The sequence below is a fragment of the Schistocerca gregaria genome, chromosome 4, assembly GCF_023897955.1.
Source record: "Schistocerca gregaria isolate iqSchGreg1 chromosome 4, iqSchGreg1.2, whole genome shotgun sequence".
In the NCBI taxonomy this organism is placed as follows: domain Eukaryota; kingdom Metazoa; phylum Arthropoda; class Insecta; order Orthoptera; family Acrididae; genus Schistocerca; species Schistocerca gregaria.
The window spans coordinates 172,678,005-172,704,695 of NC_064923.1; the positions used below are offsets into that span (position 1 = coordinate 172,678,005).

The window sequence follows — 26,691 nt, forward strand, 5'->3', positions numbered from 1 at the left end:
ATGGAAGGAAGGTCAAAAAATATAGACTGTTCACAGGATCTGTCGACCTGGGAAAACTGTTCAACAATACAAATGTTTCAGCATGTTCGAGATCCTGAGAAACGTTGGGGTAAGCTATAGGAAAGAGGAGTATATACGATAAGTAAAAGAGGCCAAGAGGGAGCAATAAGAGTGGAAGACTAAGAATCAAATGCACGGACTAAAAAGTGCGTAAGACAGTGATGTAGTCTTTCGCCCCTACGGTTCAGTCTATACATCGAAGAAGCAATTACGGAAATAAGCGCTTGGTTCAGGAGTAGAAATAAAATTCAAGGTGAATGGGTATCAATAATATTCGCTGATGACATTGCTGTCTTCGGTGAAAGCGGAGAAGAATTAAAACATATTTTGAATGGAATGAACAGTCCAGTGAGTACAGAATATGGATTAGGAATAAATCGAAAAAAGACGAAAGTAATGAGAAGTTGCAGAAATGAGATATGCGAGAAACGTAACATAGGATTTATGATTATCAAGTGTATGAAGTTAAGGAATTCTGCTACCTAAACAGCAAAATAACCCATGAAGAACAGAGCAAGAGGACATCACAAGTAGACTAGATCTGGCAAAAGGGCCTTTCAGGCAAGAGAAGTCTACTAAAATCAAATGTAGATTTTAATTTGAGGAAGAAATTTTTGAGAATGTACATTTGGAGAACAGCATTGTATGGTATTGAAAAATGGACTTTTTGAAACAGAAGACAAGGGAATCAAAGCATTTCAGAGACGGCGCTACGGAAGAATTCTGAAACTTAGGTGGAATGATGAGCTATGCAACGACGAGGTTCCTCGCAGAATCGTCGAGGAAATGAAAATTTCGAAAACACTGACAAGAAGAAGGGATAGGATGCGAAGACATGTGTTATGACATCACGGAAGAAGTTCAGTGGTACCAGAGGGAGCTGTAGCGGTAGAAACTTTAGGAGAATACAGAGATTGGAATACATTCAGCAAATAATTGAGGACGTACGTTGGAAGTGCTACTCTTAGATGAAGAGGTTTGCACAGCAGAGAAATTCGTGGCGGACCGCATGAAACTAGTCATAAAGACTAATAAATAAAAAAAAAGAATGCAAGATCCGCTTCAGTTGCCAGTAACTTCCAAATTGTTGTACGACCGGTTTCGAAGTCTGAAGTTTAATCTTCAGGTGCCAAGAAACAATAACGGAAACAGGCCAGTCAGTCATTGGGGATTATGTGATTATTTGATGAGTGTGACTCCCCACATTTGACTGGCCCTACCGTCACACATTTAAGTTTCTGAATTTAACAGATTATTCGCAACTGAGGTGTTTTATTATTCATAGTACTTTCCTTAGTTTCGAATGCTTGCCTGGTCAAATATGTTGCTTATCACATCGTATATCCTGCAGTACGTGTCGCACAACTATATAACTATATGAGAACAGCGTTCGCAAAATGATCGCGAAAACGATTAGTTGGAAAGAAGAAATAAAGTAGCGCCGTAAACGTTGTAACCGATAAATTCTTTTCCTTTCATCATTTTGTGGGGTTGTCAGGGAGATAATTTTGCAAAGGTTTGAAATTTTGTGCAAATTTTTCTGCAAGTCAACAAGTGCTCCCTTTTTCAGTTAATGGTTGAAACAAATTGATCGTATGACATTATTGGCCGGGAGACCCCAGCTGGTGTTGTTTGGCTGCCTCTGCAAGACTTTTTATTTTGCAACCACTTCGGCGACTATCGTGTCGATGATGATGAAATGATGATGAGACCACAATCCCACCCAAATGGTACGTAGGTCGGTATTACTCCAAAAGCGATTCTTGGCATACAGTGGTACATGTACCACGTTTATTTGAAATCGGTAGAGTAGCTTAGGAGCAGATATGTAGCATACATAAATACATAGGTATATGTAGATCCATTTTTGTAATATATAGGGTGGTACACTGATACTGACTCTGCCAAATATCTCACGAAATAAGCTCAAATGGTTCAAATGTCTCTGAGCACTATGGGACTCAACTGCTGTGGTCATTAGTCCCCTAGAACTTAGAACTACTTAAACCTAACTAACCTAAGGACATCACACACATCCATGCCCGAGGCAGGATTCGAACCTGCGACCGTAGCAGTCGCACGGTTCCGGACTGCGCGCCTAGAACCGCGAGGCCACCGCGGCCGGCACGAAATAAGCATCAAACGAAAAAACTACAAACAAATAAACTCATCTAGCTTGAAGGGGGAAACCAGATGGCGCTATGGTTGGCCAGCTACATCGCCCTGCCATAGGTCAAACGGATATCTACTGCCTTTATTAAAATATGAACCCCCATTTTTATTACATATTCGTGAAGTACGAAATAAAATATGAATGTTTTAGTTGGGCCATTTTCTTCGCTTTTTGATGGATGGCGCTGTAATAGTCACAAACGTATAAGTACGTCGTATCACATAACATTCCGCCAGTGCGGACGGTATTTGTTTCGTGATACAATACCCGTGTTAAAATGGACCGTTTATCAATTGCGGAAAAGCTCGATATCGTGTTGATGTAGGGCTATTGTGACCAAAATTCCCAACGGGAGTGGGCTATGCATGCTGCTCGGTATCCTGGATGACATCATCCAAGTATCCGTAACGGTCGCCAGATAGTTACGTTATTTAAGGAAACTGGAAGTGTTCAGCCACATGTGAAACGTCAACCACGAGCTGCAACAAATGATGATGCCCAAGTAGGTGTTTTAGCTGCTGTCGCGGCTAATCCGCACATCAGTAGCAGACAAATTGCGCGAGAATCAGGGATCTCAAAAACGACGGTGTTGAGAATGCTACATCAACATCGATTGCACTCGTGCCGTCTTTCTATGCACCAGGAATTGCATGCCAACGTCTTAGAACGTCGTGTACAGTTCTTCCACTGGGTACAAGAGAAATTAGGGGACGACGACGGTATCTTTGCACGCGTTCTATTTATCGACGAAGTGTCGTTCACCTTACAGCGGTAACATAAACCGGCATAATTTGCAGGATTGGGTAACGGAAAATCCATGATCGCTGCGACAAGTGAAACAACAGCGACCTTGGCGGGTTAATGTATGGTGTGGCATTATGGGAGGAACGATAATTAGCCCCCATTTTATCGATGGCAGTTTAAATGGTGCAATGTATGCTGATTTCCTACGTAATATTCTACCGATGTTATTACAAGCTGTTTTACTGCATGACAGAATGGCGATGTACTTCCAACATGATGGATGTCCGGCACAGAGATCGCGAGCGGCTGAAGTGGTATTGAAAATCTTATTTCATTACAGGTGGATTGGTCGTCGAAGCACCATACAATTACCCGCACGTTCACCGGATCTAATGTCCCCGGATTTCCTTCTGTGAGGAAAGTTGAAGGATATTTGCTGTCGTGATCCACAAACAACGCCTGACAACATGTGTCAGCGCATTGTCGATGCATGTGCCAACATTACGGAAGGCGAACTACTCGCTGTTGAGAGGAATGTCGTTGCACGTATTGCCAGACGCATTGAGGTTGACGGACATCATTTTGAACATTTATTGCATTAATGTGGTATTTACAGCTAATCACGCTGTAACAGCATGCGTTCTCAGAAATGTTAAGTTCACAAAGGTACACGTATCACATTGGAACAACCGAAATAAAATGTTCAAACGTACCTACCTTCTGTATTTTAATTCAAAGAACCTACCTGTTACCAACTGTTCGCCTAAAATTGTGAGCCGTATGTTTGTGACTATTACAGCGCCATCTATCAGAAAGCGAAAAAAGTGGTGCAACTAAAACATTCATATATCTTTACGTACTTCACGAATATGTAATAAGAACGTGGGTTCCTATTTAAAAAAAAAAAAACGTTGATAATCGTTTGACCTTTGGCAGCGTCATTTAGTGGGCCAAACATAGCGCCATCTGGTTTCCCCTTTCAAGCTAGACAAGTTTCGTTCTTTGTAGTTTCTTCGTCTGCCGCTTGTTGCGTGAGAAATTTTTCCCGGTCCCGAACAATTGACCACCCTGTACATCGGTTTGTGAAAACTGACATCGATTAAAATGGAAACGCTGCATTCTGTGTTCGAGGTGGTCGTATTGGTATACCCAGATGAAAATTAGTAAAGAAAGGCTAGAGAGTGAAAACTCTGCGAGCTTTTGCAAAACACTGGGGTCCTTCAGCAACCGCGACACGCTATTCTGTCAAGTCATCTCTCTTAATTTGAATGCACTTGACTCGCCCCTTTTGCATCGAGGCAGATAGAGCACGTCAGAGGGGTCTGCGCTACTGACACCACAGAGGGGTAGACTGCAAGCCCCGGAGGGTGGCCCCCACCGCAGCTGCTGCACTCTGCACTGCCTGCTGCACCAACAGCACTACCTCTACGTGTGCGCCAGGGAAGGCGGCGGCGGCTGCGGCGGCTGCGGCGGCGGCGGACAAAGGCATCCTCTAAGGGCACACGAGCCGCGACAGCTGCCCACAACCACGGCACCGCATCCACTACTTTGACAGTTGAACCAGCGCACTTGCCCAGAGGGTGCGTCCTCCGACTGTGAGCCAATGTGTGTCCCGCTGAGTGAAACAGCTGTGTCTCCTGTTTCCCTTGCTACATTCTTTGCGGCTAATACATTCTGTACCTACATACGACGTCTACATGACTCCCTTGTAATTCTCACTTAAGTCCTTCACAGAAATACTTTACAACAATGCTTCGACCGTTCAAATTTCGAAGAGGACGTTTGAAAAATGAACACCCTGACCTTCCCGTGTGGTCTCTTATTTAGTTTATTGCAATGGTGATTTCTCGCTCTGCCCATTGGGTCATTATTATATTTTCGGATTCGGAGAAAAAGCTGCTCACTGAAATTTCGTGACTACGTTTCGCCGCAAGGAAAACACCATTTGTTTTCATTATTGTCACCCCATAAGCGTGGCACTCTGTCATCTAATACTCGGTAATACTAAACGATCTGCCCTTTTTCCAGCTTTTCCGACGTCCTCAGTCAATTCTGCCTGGTAATTATCCCATTCCAGAAGAGAACGGACAAGCGTAGTGTAGCCACTCTCTTTAGTAGATTTCTTGCATCTTGCAAGGTTTCCACCGATCAATACCGATACCCTAAGGCTCGCCCTCCCCACAACGTTTTCTGTTTGACAGCTCCAATTTCAATTATTCGTTTTCGTAATCTCAAGCTAATTAGTTTAAACGACCACTTTTAATCTGTCTTATTTATAGTGGAGTTTAGGATCAATTGTCACTTTTGCACCATACAACTGTCTTCTCAAAATCATTGGGTGATTCTTATTGATGGGCTGACGGTTTTACTAGAATGTAAACGACAGTATCATCTACATAAAACATAAGAGAGATGGTCAGATTGTCACTACACCTTTTATGTAGACAGGAATAGCAGTAGACCTACGAAATTTCCTTGAGTACAGCCACGGGTCACTTCTGTTTCACTCTGAGACATGCTGTCAGTTACTACAAATTCTGACATTTGCGACAGCAGATTAGTAATCGAGTCGCACATCTGAGACGTTATTACATACACACACAATTTGATTAAAGAGGATTAGGAAAAAGTCTACATATAATTGATGCATTAAACCAGGTGTTGCTGGAGGCGTTAGATTAACAAACTAGACACACAAACAGGTGGAAAAATTCTACGCTTTGAGCAGCAAAATAGCTGACGTCGACAAATGTGAAAGGAATACATTTCCCATACTGGTAATGAAAGTTTCTATCGAAAATAGGTGTCAACTCGAATACTGATGGAAGTGTTAGTCTGTAGTGAAGACAGACATGGAAACATGACGAGCACGATATAGAATACAGACAAGAACGGAATAGAAGTCATGGAAACGTATTGTTACAGATGAACTACGAAGATACTTAATGAAGAGGAACACAATTAAAACTTCGTATGATTGATATTATGGTACAACTATGTGAAAAGAAGTGTTTGAGTTGATAGAAAACATCGAGAGGTCTTAAGGAACAGTTAACTCTTTCGAGTTATATGTGTGCGCAAATACACACAGACTATAATGTAAAGTTTGTACGCCCTGCTTTGTGCTACAGACTGCACTCGAAGAAATAGATCGTCGCGGAGTGGCCGCGCGGTTAGGGGCGCAATGTCGCGGATTGCGCGGCCCCTCCCACCGGAGGTTCGAGTCCTCCCTCGGGCATGGGTATGTGTGTCGTTCTTATTATAAGTTAGTTTAAGTAGTGTGTAAGTCTAGGGATCGATGACAGCAGTTTGGTTCTTTAGGAAGTCACACACATTTGAACATTTTGAAGAAAGAGATGCATCCCACGGCTGAGAAAATGTAAATATTACTCATTTTGTTTATCATAATTATCTGTCTTCTTGATGCATACTGACCTTTTCCAAACATTGCAAGCCTCTACGAATTTGTGTGTCCGCGGTAACGGTAAAGGACAATATGCCACAGCAACACAGCTAATTGTGATTAGAAGGCTATGTAATAACGTAAATTGCTGCGTCAACAACAAATCAGCAAGTTAAGCTATCACTGTCTCAAACGTGGTAGATTTCCCTTTCTAAACAGGCTGTCTGCACCACATACTGACAATAATAAAGTTCAGTTTATATACATATACGTTAAAGGCTTGTTTCTTAATATTTATACCTGGTGACGTCACACCACCCAAAATTTTGCAGAAATAAAATAACTTAATAAAATACGCGGAATGTGGAATGACAGCCAACTCTACTAAACCTAATCCATTAAAATGCGGAAATTAAGTCGTAGTAAAACTTTACCTGCCATCAAAACTTCGGCTGTAAACCGTTCAGCCATCATCGGAGATGCCCGTACAGTTAACGGACGAAATATTTTCTGCAGACGATGTTTCGTTGCTGCTGAGTTTCCACAATTTTAAGGATCAATATTATGTCGTCAAAACATTAAGTTTCTCTAAAAAAACCTGTTTAATAATATGAACACTCACATTCACATAACACCCAATACGACTGCACATTATTAGTCTGAGTTAAAATTTCTTTGTGTGTCACTTTTAGAACGGATCGCTTGTGTTCCATAATGTTCAAACGCAGGACGATGTCTATTTTTGTTTCTGCCTCCTGATCGTATTTTGTAACATTAACAGTCCATACTGCTCTTAAGCTGCGAGTTACGTCATTTCGCAATTATCTGTCTATACTTAACATAAACTCAATATTATCTGTCATACCGCGGTAGAGTAGCGTTCTGTCTACTATAACACACTGGTCTCTGAATTAAGGGTCGAATATGTTGTTACGTATTATTAAAAAAGCGTCTGTTGTCATTTGCATGACTGTGATGATGACATTTTTAATGAACTCACTAGGGGCTCCAGTATCCTCGTTGTGATGTGAACGATTCAGTTCCATATACGAAAGGGATTCATTTTTCAGAGGAAGCCATTAACGTAAAAGCAGCTAAATGGAGTTGTTTCGAGGTTTTTATGAAGTAGAGAGTCCGAGAAAACGTTATCGTTTCGATTCGCAGTAAAAGCTTTCCATAAAAGTTCTCCAGCTGCCTGCCAGTGCAGTCACAATACACACTGCAATACGTACATTTATCGTAAACGTGATGAAAAAGCGCTTTCTTAGTGACACTTCACGTGCAGTCTAAAAATAGAGAAAAGCGCTTCATGAGATTTGTTAAAGGAATGCATTACAACAAAACGAAAGTGTTGATGAAGTCTCGCTGTATTTCCTGCTCACTGAGATAGATATACAGTCTATTTCGGCCGATTTATTCTCCTTCGGATATCTAATGTTTAGATGATTCTGACAAATTCATTCTAGGTATTGTGAAGTACTAGTGCCTTGGAGAATGGAACTCACTAAAGAATAATCTACCGGAATTTTGTCGAGTCTAGGCAAATGTAATTCTGTACGGGAGTTTCCGTAGTGCTACGATTAAATTTACATATTACTTCCAATGCCAATGTATGAGGCGTAGTGGAGAATATTTCATAGCAGTATTAGCAACTTTTTGTACTATTTCGTCGGATACCGATCGAGCAAAAAGATAATGTCTATTTGCCTCTGCAGGCTTTCTAATTTGTCATCACCAATGTGATTTATATGACAGCAGTAGAAGATTGTTTCACAAATTCTTCTTCCAATGTAGGTTCTCTGAGTCACATAATCACGATGTTGCCTTTCTTTTAAAGATTATCATTTTCAATTCTTTTGGCACCTCTGTTTCATTTTTGTGTGGGCAGTACCGACCTACACGATCCTAGTGACCTGTCTGTGAATTCGATTTCCTTTATCATGTCTCCATCATAAGAATTCCGAACGCCTGAACGGTACTCTAGCATTGTTTGTAGTAGCGTTCTCTGAGGGACTAGGTTTACAGGTGCACCGTGCTAACCAAGAGCCCTTTTGGCAACTCTATCCCACTTCACGTTGAATCCTAGTATTATATTTAAACGTTACCTGACATGACGCGTTCCACGTTATTACCACTAATTTCTAAATGCATGTCACGTATATAATATTGAACAAGGTTATTATAAATGATTGAAAAAATTTCATAAATTCGATATAGCTACATTAAATACCATATTGGCACAAAAGTCAAAACATTTGTAATAAATACTAAAAACTTTTTTTCGTTTGCAGCCGCACTTCGTCACAAGAGTGCAGCAGTGAGACATTAGCCAAGATGGCGACAGGTGCCTAGAAAGCGAATGTTCCGTACTTTTACTGCGTTCACATAAGTTTGTCGCAAACGGCACTTCAGAACGGAGTTGAACTAATATCCACTAGCTGAGAACTCCCTTAGGCGATGTTATTCCCAGGTCAAGATTTCAAGACGCCTCTACAGAAGGCGTCAGCGGGCTAGCCGGCAATGAGTGAAGAAGGGTTGACCGAGTACATACGCGTTTCGTACGTAGCACACAGAAGTCGACAAATACAGCAAGAAGGGAACTGAACATACTACATCTCAACATTAGGAACATCTTAAGGAAACGACTGGAGCTGAAAGCTTATGGATTGAAATTGCTAAAGGTCTAGACTGCCGATGATAAAGTCAGACTAACTGAAGTTTCGGCAGAGTGGCAAAAGCTTATTGCAAGGATAAGTGTTTTGAAAAACTCACCTTCAGTGATGATGCAACATTTTTTTTTTTTTTTTTGTGAACGGCACAGTGCAAAAGGCACAACGTGCGAATTCGGGGGACAGAGAATTCCCACGTTATCTGCAGCACTTTCGAGTTTCACGGGATGCTAATGTGTAGTGTGCAGTCTACCGGTTTGAAGTTTGCGATCCTTTTATCTTCTGCGGAAAGACTGTTACACGACACGTGTATCTGGACATGTTGGAATATCTGCATATGTCACATCTGGAGACTGACAGTGTGGACTCCATCTACCACATTTACATTTCGATGTTTTTGAATTCTTAAACAAGGAATTGAGAAACTGGTTGATCTGTCGTGGTAGGATTGATGATCATTAATATACGTCATATCCTCGAAGTTCTCCCGACCGTAGCCCAAGCGGTTTCTTTGAGTGTAGGGTTATGTGGAAGATTAGTGTTAACGACTCCTGTAGCATCAAAACTTCAAGAACTGCAAGCTCGCATCAACAGTGCATCTGAACAGATTGATACGGACATGCTGCGGGAACATGGGAAGAATTTGATTGTCGACTTGATATCTGCGAAATCTGTCGGTGTCCACATACAAAGCGCTTCTAATATGTCAAAAAACTTGTTTTTATTTTCCTATGTGTGTACAAAGCCATGCAGAAATATATCTAATAAAATAGCTACAGTAAATCTGAGACTCGCTTCCATCTTTAATAATCACCTTGTATTTTTTCCTGCGTAATTGTTGTGCCCAAGTCATTTGTCAGTTTATTACTGTCTTTTAATGACTATGCATTTCAGTAGACAACAGCCAAGTAAGCGAACAATGTTATTTTGCAGCTGTATCTTGAGAAAATTTGATGTCATATTTAGCTTCATTGGGTCCATTTTGTTGGACAGTCGCCATCAAGTATACGGTACCCGGCGCTATTAACTCCAAGTTCACTGAACCAGTCATAAATCTGTGTAGATATAGTGCGTTGTCGGAGTTTATCAACAGCCACCATACTTGTAGAGCATCGACGCCTTTGGGTAAGCTAGGAAGGCTCAAGTTGTTCCCATTTACGTCACAGACTCGTCGGTATAAAGTACCGTGGCACCAGAGATGAGACTGAATAAGCTAACATTTTATCATGTTAGCAAAACAATAAGTTCCGGTAATTATCTGTGTAATGGTCGACTTTCAAAAGTAAGTTGATTGAAAAGTGGATTCAGTTATTTTTCTGTGGCCAGCAAGGACAATAAACACTGTAATATTTTATAACTATACTGTTTCAATAGTCTTCATATTATTCCTTATTCTTCAACTCTACTGGAGAACGCCTCGGCAATAAAGGCTCTTATTGATAAGTGAAAATACACACAACAATTTTGTCCTTAACATCGCTTTGTTGCGGTCATTTGTGAGTTCACTAGACTTAGATGGGTCTCAATGATTTTCGCTCTCGTGACGATCTCATCTCCTCTGAATACCACTTACACACGGCGTCAACAATTACTTGTTGAACCGAGTGGTTGTAATTAAAAAGCATCTACTTACAGAGATGCAGTTTGGGTTGCAGTCATCGTATGCCAGGGAAACGTGGTAGATATTCTAATGAGTTAATAATACGGAACCGATTTACACTGAAAATGAAATTAGTTGCAGTTTTGGCTACCAGGTGCAAATCCGACGCTGTGAATGCAAAGAGGACCTATAGAAAGGTTTCCAAATCTAATGAATTAGGAAGCGGACGTTGGTATAAAAGGTCAAACAAGAGAGAAAGGAATAATTTTGATTTTATTATTAACTGCCGCTTGCACAATTTGGGCTCCGGAGACGTCGACGAGATGGTCTACAGCGCCAGGTTAGCACCTGGTGGCCAAAATTACAATTACATTTTTTCAGAGTATATCGGTTCCGAATAAACGCATTAGCTTAGTCACCAAGGTTCGCTGCTGTACGGTATTTATAGTCTTCACTGGACCTCTGTGAGAAGCATCCGGGAAAAGTATCAAGTTCTCTCTTCTCCTACAGTATTCCTCTCAAAAAGTTCCTCGAGTATCAAGGAAGTTACTCCTTGGCGTCTTATCAGGATTTTCATCATTCTTCTTTTACACTGAGCCTCCTTTATAGTCCTTTTCTCTCCGATAAGGCAGAGAACACAGATTTCTGTTTTAAACTTCGACCTCTCAAGAGGTTCGCATCTCTTCTTTTCTAATTTTCCGTTATTCAGTCATTCACTTCTGTTAAACAATATATAAACACTGTCTTTTATGTCTATGAACGTGAGGTACAATACAGATAAGGTGACGCTCAGAATTGGTTCACGCCCTCCTGTAGCGACATATTAATGCGCCGAGATAGCTGCGAAAGCCAGAATACTTGTAAGCGAAATACTGGATATCCAGTGCGATTCCTAATCGTAGTGCGAAACAAACACAATGTCAGTAGCGATACAACAATATGGAGTTTAACGGCAGGAGTTATCACTGCATCGTAGGTTGTTGTCCATAAAGGAGCCTACCCAGAGGATCCTATTACGACGACTTCTCAGAAGGAAGAGCTTATGGGAATCTCTACATATACACACAGTAAGTGCGGTACAGTGCATGGTGGAGGGTACATTCTACCAATATTGTCACTCTACTAACACAAGGACCTCCATTACCATATCTCTGTCCTGTGGGCGATTAGACAATAGTGTCAATGTCATGGGCGAAACTAAGTGGATGAGTGTCCTTTATCACAAGTATGTATACACAACATAGGTTACAGGGACTTATTACCACTATCCACATTGGCACACTGTTGACCCACAAGGAAGAGAAAAGTTCAGGTACTGCAACTTACTACTGCATAATATCCCAGAGGCAACCTTCATAATGTGGCCACACAATTTGGGAATTATGACACTCTGACTACTTCTTATATGACGTATGTCAGTTGTCGCTTCAGTGCTGGCACAGTGGATGTCAGGTGCGCCTCAGCTAAGATTAAGGGAACAATGGGAGGACTGCCACCACAGGTAGAGTGTGTTTATGTTGGCTGTGGTTAGTCACATTCAAATGGTTTACGACAATATCAAATTGGAGGTTACATATGTACTGATTTTTTTCAACTGACATATGGAATGTAGTCGAATTAAGTCGGGTGATGCTGAGGGAATTAGATTAGGAAATGAGACACTTAAAGTAGTAAAGGAGTTTTGCTATTTGGGGAGCAAAATAACTGATGGTGGTAGAGAGGATATAAGTAGTAGACTGGCAATGGCAAGGAAAGCGTTTCTGAAGAAGAGAAATTTGTTAACATCGAGTATAGATTTAAGTGTCAGGAAGTCATTTCTGAAAGTATTTGTATGGAGTGTAGCCATGTATGGAAGTGAAACATGGACGATAAATAGTTTGGAGAAGAAGAGAACAGAAGCTTTCGAAATGTGGTGCTACAGAAGAATGCTGAAGATTAGATGGGTAGATCACATAACTAATGAGGAAGTATTGAATAGGATTGGGGAGAAGAGATGTTTGTGGCACAACTTGACCAGAAGAAGGGATCGGTTGGTAGGACATGTTCTGAGGCATCAAGGGATCACCAATTTGGTATTGGAGGGCAGCGTGGAGGGTAAAAATCGTATAGGGAAACCAAGAGATCAATACACTAAGCAGAGTCAGAAGGATGTAGGTTGCAGTAGGTACTGGGAGATGAAGAAGCTTGCACAGGATAGAGTAGCATGGAGAGCTGCATCAAACCAGCCTCAGGACTGAAGACCGCAACAACAACAACGACAACAACGAGAGACATTTGAGGTGTGACTTTGAGCGCTGTGATAGTGATAAAACTATTACTAATTTAATTTCTGGTTTTATATTTCTTGCCGAGTACATTTGATTTCTAAAGAATAAAGTTGAACGAAGATGAATTCCTATCGGAGGACACGAACGTTATGGGTGTAGTACTGCCACCACAAGTGGCAGGAGTAACGCCACGTGAGCACTGGACTTGCATGCCGGTCGTCTAGAGGACTATGACGATGGCAGTCAGTATAACCAGCAACAGAGTGGGTGGAAGAGGAGATCATCACCAGCTGCGCTACACCACCTTATGAGCGACACTGACGTTGAATGCTAAGAAGAACACTGCATCGCTCTTCCGCAGTGCCGAATTGTCATCTTCCCCTGTGGTTGTGATGTGAGGCTTTGTCAGTATTTCTAAGACAGAAATATTTTCTCTGTATATCTGTGTGAATATGGCCTCCGCATTTGCTTATGTTACTACTGGATGACACAACTTACATCCTGTGATAAAACCTGATCTTTTATTTTGTTTATTTTATTGTAGATCTTTGTTTTCCCCGAGTACAAAGATCTAGCAATTCAAGTTCCAATAATTTTTTTATGGTTGGTAAATACTGTAAATGCTAGATTACTTAGTTAGGTAATAACAGAGGACCAGAATTACATTGTATGAAATCACAACTAATAAATAATTCCAGTGAGATTACAGAGAGGCAGATGCGCTGTCGCTACTCACAGTTGAGGTCCAGGGAGACGCTGGCCTGTGCGGGCTGGCTAATGTTGTTGTTGGCCGCTTGGCAGGTGAAGATGGCGCCTAAGTCTGCACGCCGCAACCTCGGTACCACTAGCTGGCTCTTGCGGACGTTTGGGAAGGACGAAGAGCTGGGCAGCTCCAGCGCATCCAGCAGCCGCTCTCCACGCCACCACAGCACCGTGGGTGGTGGCCGCCCTATGGAACAACAAAGTTCGCTCATATCAACAGGAAAGCACCTTTCATTCAGATGTTGGGAAGAGGACGAACTGTTCTCATCCCAGAATCCAGCAGCCACTCATCACACTACTACAGCACCCTGAATGATGGCCAGTATATGGAAGGTCGATCACGACAGGTATCCAGAAGCAAGATGACAGCAGTTGTCATTCAGAGGGTGGGATGGGGCAGGGTGGACAGCTCCAGGGCATCCAGCAGCTGCTATGTGTGCTACCACAGCCTGTGGGTCATGGTTGGACTGTGGAATAACAAAGTTGACTCATCACAATGTGTCAAGTGGCAGACGGAAAGAAGATGTCGTTCAAACAGTGGCAAGAGTGCAAGCCAGACAGATCCAGGGTGCCCGGCAGCTGTTCACTGTACTGCCCTAGCACCTTTGGTGATGGGTGACCTGTGGAACAACAGACCTAGCTCACAAAAGATGTCCAGTACCAAGAATAAAGCAGCTATCATTCAAATGGAGGGAGAAGGGCGAGCTGCGCTGATTCAGTGTGTCCAACAGCTGCACGCTGCGAAACAGCAGCACCGTGAGTGGCAGACCCATTGAACAACATAGCTGCCTAATGATACGTGTCCCACAGGAAAGCGGCTGTCATTCAGACAGTGGGAGGAGGGTGGGTGGGCAGGGCCATGGCGCCCAGCAGCCGTTCATTGTGCAACCAAAGACTGTGGGTGGTGTCCGACCAGTGACACAAGAAAGACGGCTCATGACAGGTGCCCAGAAGCGAGAAGAAAGTAGGTGTCCTTCAATGGGCAGAAGGAGGAGGAGCTGGGCAGAACCACATTGTGTAGCAGCCACTCATCGTGCCACTACAGAACCGTGGACGACAGTTGGTCTGGAATATCACGCAGCACATCACCAGCTGCTTCTTGACCCCTCTTTAGTAGCAAATGGGGGGGGGGGGGGGGGAGCTGCCACCACTTCATCCCCAAAACCTTTAAAGCAGTGGAATACCAAAATCATTACAACTAATAGCCTGTGGGCATCACATTTTCATTCATGCGTCTGTATAATGTAAACCACTATTAAATGGTAGAGGGTAAAGAAACTTCCTGGCAAATTAAAACTGTGTGCCGGACCGAGACTCGATCTCGGGAGCAAGTGCTCTGCCATATGAGCTACCCGAGCACGACTCACCCCCCGTCCTCACAGCCTTACGTCTGCCAGTACCTCGTCCCCTACCTTCCAAACCGTACAGAAGGTCTCCTACGAACCTTGCAGAACTAGCACTCATGAAAGAAAGGATACTGCGGAGACGTGGCTTAGCCACAGCCTGGAGGATGTTTCCAGAATAAGATTTTCAATCTGCAGCGGAGTGTGCGCCGAAATGAAACTTCCTGGCAGATTAAAACTGTATGCATTCTCATTCTGGTAGAGGGTACTTCTCAATGTACCATCTGTTTGGGTGCCTTCGCATTCCACTCGCATATAACATCTGGAAATAATGCTTACCGAAATGCCACCGCGCGTGTTGTAATTATCCTAATCTTGTATTTGCAGTCCTTGTAAGAGTGTTGTATATTAATTTGGACTCTTGACACATTTAATTTAGTCTTTCATTAGATAGTTGACATCTAGCTTAAAGTTCCTGCCAAGACAGGTATTTCAGATTCTCTGTGACGCTCTCCCAAGAGGCAAAGCCATAAACATTCATGCCACAGTCAGGATGTCCTAATAGCAATCAGACCTACAGGTGAGCAATATTCTAGGAGTCGGACAGTCTCTTTTGTAGACTGATGGTGTTTTCTCAAGTTGCTAACAATAAAGAGTCTGCTAACAAAAAATTGTTCAAATGGCTCTGAGCACTATGGGACTCAACTGCTGTGGTCATCAGTCCCCCAGAACTTAGAACTACTTAAACCTAACTAACCTAAGGACATCACACACATCCATGCCCGAGGCAGGATTCGAACCTGCGACCGTAGCAGTCGCACGGTTCCGGACTGCGCGCCTAGAACCGCGAGACAACCGCGGCCGGCGCTTACAACTGAGCCAATGTGATCATTCCATTTCATGTTATTATGAAATTCTATAGCTGAGTTATTGTATGTGGAGCCTAACAACAGTTATGAGTCACTGATGGTATCATAGGATGTTATGTTTCTTCGTTTTTTATGTTTTATGTTTATAGGCATCGTAAGCTAATTGCTCACCAACTAAAATTTCTCTACTGCAGGTATTTATTATGCAGTCTGTCAGCTCATAGCCATTAGTAGCCTTATTTTGAGCTATAGAAAATGGCATGCTGTACAATGATGTACCAACTTTCGGCCAATGTTTCAAATCGTCTTCATCAAGATATGTAAGATGGACTCATTCAACGATAGCCAAATATTTTTGTTTCATTTGATGAAAGTAAACATTCTACAGCTACGAGAATTTTATAAATTTTATTCTCTATGTATAATACACACAGTACAAGTACGTTTGTTATTATTATTATCCTTATTCAACGTTTTATTATTCAGATCTTTATTGAAAAACATCTGTTTATATTTTGAGACGGATATCAAACTGAACAGAAATTATATAATAGAAAAACCATAAATATTTAATCGTTCATTGTGACAAAGTTACTTTCCTTACGTTATTTTTATATTTCTTTTTATATTCATACTATGACACACGGATGCCCCATGTAACCATTATTCTTTAAAGTAATAAAATTGAAATAATATTAATAAAGCAAGATAGGACGTTGAAGAGAACCGGTTCGAAGCGCTTCGACCAGTTAGTGAAGACACATAGAGATAGGACAAACACTGTATGGGAAAACAAAGGTTGAAGTTCATACAACAAAAAGTAATATTGAATTCAGTGAGTAATTGTTACTCTGAGACTAAGACAGGCAGACTGACACAAGAGAGGAAACGCAGGTCTTGGACGTAGCGTGTAATTTAGTATTACTGCAGAGTATACCTCGGCCATTAGTCTAGCAGTATGTTCGCAGCCCTTACGGTCGCTGCTGAACTGGTGGTGTTCCACGAAATGAAGAATAGACAGTCGCCACTAGTATGGAAGATCAACACAGCCAACAAGATGCTACGCAGATAGATATGAACACTGTAACAACCTCAAGAATTAGGTGTATCACATTACATCTGACGTATCATCTCCAAAGTTGTCATGCACTTCCCACGCTGGACTGAGGTGTCCCATTCTCTAATCAGGGGCAGAAGTGCAGCTCTGTGAATCTTCAGATGACGGCCGACTGCTGAAAAAGTGCAATAGTGCATCATCATAAGCAGAGTGTTGTGGTATCATCAAAGAAAGCAGAAAGGGATCGTAACGTGAATTACTGAACTGCAAAAAATACTTGTCTCAAACTATTATTATTGTTAAGAGAAACCTTCAAGGTATCTTGCAGTAGATGTTGGAGATGCCTGATTACAATTGTAAATAGAAACAGTGGTCTCTATGTCCGACCCAGTCAGCAGGGGCCATGGAGAGACAGTTGAGTGAATTGGAGCCATCGCCACAAAGAATCCGTCTTTCTGGCAGTGCCTAAAGTATTATTTTAAAAAATCAATCTCAGAGTAGAATGGCCAATCATCCACTACTCCCAATTACAGGTGTCATTTCTCTCATTATCTCTTATATTTTACCCGTTTAAAGCAAATGGTGATTTAATATATCTCATCTTATGAAACAGTTCGTTCCAGTATTCGACCGAAATTTTTCAAACTGACATCAAAGGAGTAGTTTGCTGCATGTTATGTTTTTAAATTGTCTCCACCATAGCAGGTGTGGTGAGTGAGTTACTGTGTGTGTGTGTGTGTGTGTGTGTGTGTGTGTGTGTTTGTGTGTGTACGTATGCAATACAGAATCTATTCCAGTGCGTGCCTGAAACTCTCATCTAGTCAAAGTGCTGAGTGTCTCCCGACCAACATGGCATTGCAGGTCATGTTAGAATATTTTGCAGTGAAAGTACATGCGTGACATAAATGAATGTCAACACACTGCCTACTACTGCAAAATATGAAGCCATTCTATATGTCGTAACGTCACTGCATACGGATGTTTTCTACAAACAGTGCAGTGCAGCTTCAAGAATAGGAACGTGGAACCACCAAAAGCTGCTGCAATGTATATTTGTTTACAGACAAGCAGTTTCGGACAAACGGCCATTTTGAAGTCACTGGTTAGCATTAGTTGAAGTGTAGGGATATTCCTTGGCGTGAGTGCGTTGTTATTTGCACAGTGTATACGTGACATGTGTTGCAACCAAGGACAGTTAATCATTTGACGCCAAAGAATCTTGCTGTTACCTGATGTAAATTTAATCCGAGACGAGGATAGTCTTTTGGCCAAACCTATTCCTGTGAATAAAAATACAGTATTGAACCGTATTGCCAATTATTTTTGGTTATACTCGAGGACCTTGAGTGTGTTTCCAAGGATATTTACTGTTGTAAGCGTGATATTATTGCTTTGTTGAGATTCGGAATGAAAGAGGCAACAGTCGCCATTGGTTGGAGAGTGGCCTCTGGTCATCGTAGGTACCGCTGCGCGCCCAGCAAGAGAAGAGATATGCAGACGAGGTGGTCAGAACAGTGTTTGGATTCCGTGCGGGTGTGCCACTCAAGGCAAATGGATTTAGTGTCGCCATCATGAATGTAAAGATGGGAGATGGTTGTCGGCTACGATGGACTGATGTACGGTATGTGGAACTTCGGGACGTTTTAGGCTTGTGGCCATTCCAACTGCGGGCCTCGCCAAAGGAAGTGGTGACGTTGAACATCACGGTAGAAATGTGTTACGAAAGTGATTATTTTAGAATCGTAATGGGATACTGAGAATACCGTTAACAGAAAGCTTTCTGCAAAAAGACGTTTCAAGGAATAAGTGCGTTTTTTCCGCAACTTTCAGTTTAATGACACTTTCAGATACAGTGAGGTTTTGTATTGCTAAATTGACGTTGAGACCAAGCACAAGTAATTTTTTGTAATGAACAGTTTAATTAATTTTGAAAAGTATTCGGAAATCACGATCATGAAACAGCTTTTTTTCTAAATTATGATTATCAGTGATTGTGATACAGCATGTTGTGACTGTTCAACCAATGCTGTTTTGCGTGTAGGGTAACTGAATGTCAAAAAAGTGTTAAAGCGCCTTTTCAACTTTCAGTACACCACTATATCGCTGCGCTCCGCACGAGTCTGTGTCTCTACCTTGTCGGCTACAACAGGTTCTCATGCTAAAATGATGCGGATCTTTAAACGGAACAAGAATTAGTTCGAAGTGGAGGCCAGATACAGTTTATACAATCGACTACTCAGCTGAGGCGCATTTGCTTCCTGATATTAGACGAAACGTAGCCCTGCTCACTAGTCTCCGAGTAGGGTATTTCTGGGTAACGTATGGGTTTCTACTTTAGTAAAAAGTATCCGTCAGTCGACATTGTTGGCCATAGCATTGTCAGTATTCCATATTTTGGAATAAGCCTGAGCTAGCTAATGAGACAACTGTTCGCAATTTAGCACGGGACTTTCCGCGTATTGTATGCACTGTTCGTGAAATGAAAAAGATCGAATTACTAGCTGGAAGACTCGGTGTGGGGTTGTTCGTCTGCCTAGAGCTAATGCTTCTTTTCTACGTCACGTCGGCGAGTTTCGCGTCTTTTTGATTAAGATGAGAATAAATGATCATGCCGGTCGCGCTGGCCGAGCGGTTCTAGGCGCTTCAGTCCGGAACCGCGGGACTGCTACAGCCGCAGGTTCGTATCCTGCCTCGGACATGGATGTTTGTAATGTCCTTAGTTTAGTTAGGTTTACGTAGTTCTAAGTTATAGATGTTAAGTCCCATAATGCTCAGAGTAATTTGAACCATTTAAATGATCATAACAACACAAACACGTAGTCCCAGAGTGAAGAAAACTTTCAACCCAACCAGGAAACAAACGTGTGGCCCCGTAATCCGGAGGAAGCGATGCTAACTACTATGTCAGAGATGTTCTTCCCCCTAGCAGATATCAGATCGGCCCAATAAATGAGCACCTATTATGCGAATTGCATTTCCGCCATTTGACTGTACAAACAATTTTATATTATATTTTATCAGATCTCGGCCTTAAGCCATTATCAAGTACAGCCATGTTGGGTGTAATCAGGCTCCGTTAAGTAAAGCCATCACGATGATCTATTGAAATGAGAGTCTAGAGCGTAGATAAGTATGAAACCACCGAAATGTATGACAGACAGGCAGAAAACATGTTTTCCAGCCATAAAATAATCGAACCACAGAATGAACATCAGTACAGTAGCTACATGTGCAGTGAATATGATCTGAAAATTTACTGCGCACGTTACGTATTGACCAGTAACTTCCAGACAGGTACCAGACATGTTTTCCAGTCATAAAACAATTAAGCTACAAAATGGCTCAATTGTTTATGGCTGGAAAGCATGTTTGATACCTCCACTTCGGTGTGTACTTATCTACACGCTGAGACGCCCAGCCAAATATTTCTTGATGATGACTTCACTCAGCAGAATCCAATTATATCCAACATCGTAGCACATCATAATGGCTTAAGACCGAAACCATCATGGTCACATAAAATAAAAACGCTAGTACTGTTAAATGGCGGAAAACTCATTCAAACAGTAATACATGAATGAGGCGAGAAAACATAAAAAGATTGAGTGAGAGCTTGCATCACACGACCGATTAAAAAAAGTCGAAGAAATTCGTGAAATTCCTTTAATATGAACTTATCATATATTGAAGGTATTCAGTATGGAATTCTCGCCAAACGATGCTACTCTCATTGGTACACACCGACCCATTTTTTTAAGTAGATTATGTGTGGTACAAAAATAGTCGTCTTCTACCAGTGTGACCCAAGTAAGCTAAGACGTTGGACACCCCTCAACTTGACCATGACTTTATCTGAGTGACACATATGCAGTAAATGTTTGGTTATCTATGGCTTATTCGTATGGACTAGTGGGCGATATTTCGTATCTTTATGAATCTGGTTTTAACCAAATAAACTTTCTTGTTTGGAAGATATTTCGAAGTTACTAAAACTTGATGGCTTCGACCTACACTTTGCACTTTTTGACGTTATCCTACATTTTAACAACAGCTCTTGGGGATTAATGATTTTTTGTATATGGACTTATTTATCAGAATTTTTATTTATTATCGTTGGTGTACCGTACCACAAACATAATACTAATACTAACAATTCATCCGTTAATTTTGAGGTACTTAGCGGACGAAGTATTACTGGCTTGGAACCTACTAACACCATCGACCCAAAATGAAGAAGATACAGGTTTGGTTGCTATCTAAAGCTGCACGAAATATTTTTTAGGCAATTTTTATTTTTTCCTCTCTGTATATCAGCACTTCTGTAATTAGATACATAGTGGAAGACCTTTATGGTAGCAGCTGTCATTTTGACAGCCGTAACTAACATACATAATCTGAAAAAGATAAAGAGAAATGCGAAGAATTACAGTTATATTTTTTCACCAGTGCTATTCAATAATTTCATATCTTCTCTAAAACTGAATTTGAAATCGTCGTACCTATGTGCAGTTTTCGTAAACCTTTACATGTGATAAATTATCTCATGATGCTGAAAATGAAAATCACTGCCATCATAAACAACGTTTTGTGCTGTACTATGTAGTGCACATTTAATTTACTTTTAGTTGTGTGTTCTGCTTTGCGAAGCAGAAGTCTATTCTATAGTTTATTTCTTATACTTGCCAGTGCAATATTTTACGAGCACAGAAGCAACTTATGCGTGGCTGCCCTGGCATCCTTGCCTGAGACTCCATGCCGCACTTTGAAGCGCTGGCAAGTTATATGGCAGGTGTCAGCTGGGGTCTCCATCCACGGCGCTGGTTTATTTCGCAAAAGCCGTCCCTCTCGACTCCATATTCGTCTTGCTTGTTCCACAGCACCACACGCTTCCCCCCCATCGGGTTACTCGTCGGCAAATGGCGCTCCTCTCCAGAGAAGATTGCTTCTCTTTACTGCCCACATAGTGCAGATTCCGGTGCGAATGCTTTTCCCTTGCTCTGCCCGGTTTTAGAGTCCATAAAACACGAGGGCCATGTCCCATTACATCACAATAATTAATTACTGCAGGGCTTGGCTGTGTCGTGGTTTAAACATAGGTGCAATATTGATGGATTAATATTCGTGTGGGATACTGTACTGAATATGGATGAAACATGACTGCATGTTCAGCGAATATATGGTACCTTGTTAGTGTTACAAACAGTGTGCAATATTTAGCAAACGCTGGGTAGAATACGAGGGGTGTTTATGATTCTGAAATCTGAGAAAATAGTCATATCATAACATGTTTTACAAAATAAAAAACTAGATATGTTCTGATGTTCACGTATGTAGATGTGTAGGATTGTCCTGAAATTTTTTTCAGCTTCCTCCTTTTGAAGTATTTCTCTTATCAAGGTTCCTCGCAGTTACCTTCCTTGCATCTATATTTGGTTGTCCAAGGTCTGTGAATGCCATTCGTAAAGACGATCATTCCATTTCAACTGAACACTCTGCAGTGGTATTCATAATCTTAAAATCTACTGCCTTAGAGAAATTCAAATGTACATCATTCCTCATCGTTGCTGACGATTCACTTAAATTTCAGCTTGTTCATCGTAACTACTACATCGTGGTCCGAATCTATATCTGCTACTGTGTACGTCTTACAATTAGAATTGAAAATCTGACTTTGGATATAGCTCGGACCATAATGTAATCCAGCTGGAATCTTCCCGTGTCTCTAGGCCGTTACCAAGCTTAACTCCACACCTTCTCTTATAGTGATATCTGAACAGTGCATTGGTTTCAAATAGATGTTTAATGCAGAGCTCTATTAGCCTTTTTCCTCTCTCATCCCTACAACCTAGCCCAATTCTCTCTCAATCCTGTCTTCTATTTCTTCCCATACTACCGCGTTTTCAAATCACCCATGATAATTGTAATTTCATCTCCTTTCACCTACTGAGTTTCCCTTCCAACATCCTAATTTACTTTCTCTAGCTATAACTACGAAATTTTGCTGTCAAGATTGCATGCTGTAATATTTTTATTTCCTCAGTGTCCGGTTTCAACAAGCCTAGGACTCTATATCGGATCTTTTGCAAACATATCCAGAAGATCCGAAGATGATAGTTACAGATATCGAAACGGCTAATAGAGGAAATACAAGTATTTCAACAAGCGATCTTGGTTGCAAAAATTCGTATTTATCACTAAAGATCAGATCGCTTCCAGCAACATTTGCGACATTCTTTTGATCATCTTCTGCTTTTGACATTGGTATACAGGATATACTTGTGCTCTTATTTTTAGTATTAGTTTGCCGTCGCTTCTGATGAGAATGATCCACGCACTGAATATTTCGAGGTAACTACCTCTCTGTCCTATCTTCTTGTTTGTACATAAGACTGTTCCAGTTACGTCTTATCCAGCTGCTGTAGGTTTTACTATACAGTCACCAGACAAGGACACTGTTTCCTTTTTCATCCACTTCACTATATCTACCTTCTCTATTCATTACACTATATCTGGATCGAGCCTTGCATTTCAGACTTTCGTCTTTCCCTACGATGTTTAAATACGACATTGCATGCTCCGGCTAGTAGAATGTTAGGCCTTTGTTGATTACTGAATATTTTCTTGGTGGTCACCTACTCTTGACAGTACCCTCATAGGTATCTGAATAGGGTACTAATCCAGAATCTTTCGTAAATGGAGCGAACTTCAGTGCGCTTTTTTTATCTACAGGCACTGCGTTCTGTGGCTTCACGTTAAGTGCATTTCATGCAGTAGTTTCCATTGCATACTGCTTCTTTATACCACTGGTCGTTGCTGTTTCATCCGACTTTTAGGGGCAGTTCTCCACCCTTACTGGCAAGATGGTGCCTTGAACCTATTTACGCATCTTAGTCCTCTTTGACAAGATCGTTATGAGAATGTTGGTCACGTCTTATCTCAGACGTCTTTGGCTATCACTGTGACTAGGACAGAGTCCGGGACCGAAACTTTAGCGAAATACTCTACCCCGAGACCACGGTGTCTGAAGGAGTTCACCTGCCGCTACTGGACTTGGTAACCACAGAAACTTAGATATTTCCTTTTTGTGGTGAGGTGATCGGATGTATTCGAATATGTGACTCAGAATATTCAGAGACAACACGTCAGGTAACGGGTGGGACGTGAATGGATTTCCCTCCCCACGCCATGCGCAGTGGCCAAGGCTGTCGGGACCGGTTGCGACATAGCACTGGCCGCAAAATGTCAATATTTTATCTGGAAAGAAGTGGCGGCCTCGCCGCAGGCGCGGAAACGCAAGGACGGAAGGAGAAATGAGGGAGGGAGGGAGGGAGGGAGGGAGGGAGGGAGGGAGGGAGGGAGGGAGAGAGGCAGACAGACAAGACGGACGAAGAGTTGGAGGGCAGCAGTGGTAGGGACCTGGAGGCGGCTCTGGATTTGCATGGACTGATAAGACCCTGGGGGCAGCAGCAGCCCCACCTCCCCTATCTTCCCCCGCTATTAGGCAACGCGCGATATCGCAGGGTGCAGTCGTGACCTCCGACTCTGATAGCTGTAGCTGTCTTTCTTGGAAACGCTAAGGATTGTCCCTTCATTGGTGGATATCTCGTATATTGTTGGCTTTTCGTTGGTCAACGGATTTATTTTTCTTCTTATCCGTCTCCTGATGTTCGATGTGGCCTGCAACGAATCCTGTGCCAATCTCTTCATCGCACAAGGAAATATCACTAAATTGTCATCATATTTCATGGAGACGAGAGGGCACATCTAAGACGTCAGACCCAGCAAACGATCCCGCTCGGTAATCTGGGCCATAATTCAGGTAGTAGGCACTTATTACCTTCTCAAACTAATGCTTTTAAATTTCACATCCACCGGTTTCTTGTCGTTCTTTCCGTCCTGCTCTGCAGGCAAATGCCCCCTATGAAGTACTGTGCAGCTGAGTGACATTCCAGCCCTCGTATTCGCGGGATACTGAAGGCTGCCAAAAGTGTTCTGAAAAATGTTTCGAGATCGGTGAGTTCATTTCACGATAAAAATAGTAAGTAATACATCTATCGAAGTTAAGCACTGCTTGACTTGGTTAGCACCTGAATGGATGACTGTCCTAGACTGCTGAGGGCTGTACGCAAGCGGTGTGCCCTCACCATCTTAGAGACCAATTGAGGAACAACTTGATAGAGAAGTAGCGCCTCCGGACTCAAAAACTGTCAATGGACGGGGGAGCAGTGTTCTGATCACATGCCCCTCCATATTCATAGCCACTAACATCCCACGACTAAAGATGACACAGTGATCGGAAGCTACTGATGGCCCTTCCGGCCCCTGTTTCGACAGATTTCAGTTTAGCTGATATAAGTCTGTAATAGATCAACTTCGAACGTATATATATTCAATATTAATTCAAAGATATTCCGGTAATGACATTCTGCAGCCATATGTAAGCCTCAAATCAAAATTAATAAATGTAAGCACGTAAAGCATAATTATGAAATGAAATTAATGATTTTCGATTTACAACTTAATCACGCCACTGACAATGATGAATGGCATATCTCCTATACATCTCTGTAATAGGAAAAGGTCTAAAATCCAAAGAAAATAGCGTTGAACGGCGATGTTAGTAATTAAAGTCTGCTACGCTACTTCTTTAACTTCTTACTCACTCCGCCGTACAGTGCTTGGCGCTCGGGCTCTAGGCGGCTGCAGGGGGTGGGCTGAATGGCGAACAAGCGGTGCGCGCCAAAGTTTAAAAGCTGTATTTGCAGAAAGCTGTAACTCACTCCTATAAGAATGAACACCCAAAATCTTGCGAGGGAGCGTTTGCAGATGCTGATATTTCGCAAGTGTGCTTTTTTTCCCAGCAGGCCACTTCGCCTTACAACAAGCACTTTGGGTAGCTGAGGTGACTTTATCAAAAACGTGATTGACTTTAATTATTCTGACCCAAGTGCCAAATCGTCTTAAGTCCCATGAATTTTCATTTTATTATTACTTCTAATTTCTAGCATAGAGAGAAACCTGTACAACCGATTTGAATTGCTGAACTTCAGAACGACCGATCAGCTGTCACTGATTTCTAACATCTACATCTACATGGATACTGTGCAAATCATACTTAAGTGTCTGGCAGAGCGTTCATCAAACCACCTTGAGAATTCTCTGTTGTTCCAATCTCGTATAGCGCGCAAGAACAAAGAACACCTACATCGTTCTGTGCGGGCTCTGAATTCCCTTATTTTATCATGATGGTCGCTTCTTCCTATGTAGATCGGCGTCAACAAAATATTTCCGCATTCGGAGGAGAAAGTTGGTGATTGGAACTTCGTGAGAAGAGCCCTCCGCAACGAAAAACGCCTTTCTTTCAATTATGTCCATCCCTAATCCTGTATCATTTCAGTGAAACTCTCTCCATTGTTTCGCGATGATACAAAACGTATTGTCCTTCTTTGAACTTTTTCGATGTACTCCGTTAATCCTATAAGGTAAGGATCCCACACCAAGCAGCAGTATTCGAAAAGAGGCCGGCCAAGCGTAGTGGAAGCATTCTCTTTAGTAGATCTGTTACATTTTCTAAGTGTCCACCCAATAAAACGCTGTCTTTGGTTAGACTTCCCCACAATATTTTCTATGCTTTCCTTCCAATTTAAGTTTTTCATAGTTGTAATTCCCAGGTATTTAGTTGATTTTATGGCCTTTAGATTTGACTGATTTATCGCGTAAGCGAAGTTTAACGGATTCCTTTTA

General features: G+C 41.9%; 1 protein-coding gene across 1 annotated transcript in view; it reads right to left on the reverse strand.

The window, feature by feature from the left end:
* Positions 1–26,691, reverse strand: part of LOC126267526 (synaptogenesis protein syg-2-like) — a 973,159-nt gene that overhangs the window by 358,378 nt on the left and 588,090 nt on the right. Inside the window, exon 5 of the mRNA XM_049972828.1 lies at positions 13,653–13,865. Within this exon, the coding sequence (XP_049828785.1) occupies positions 13,653–13,865 (213 nt within the window). The remainder of the gene's footprint in view (positions 1–13,652; positions 13,866–26,691) is intronic.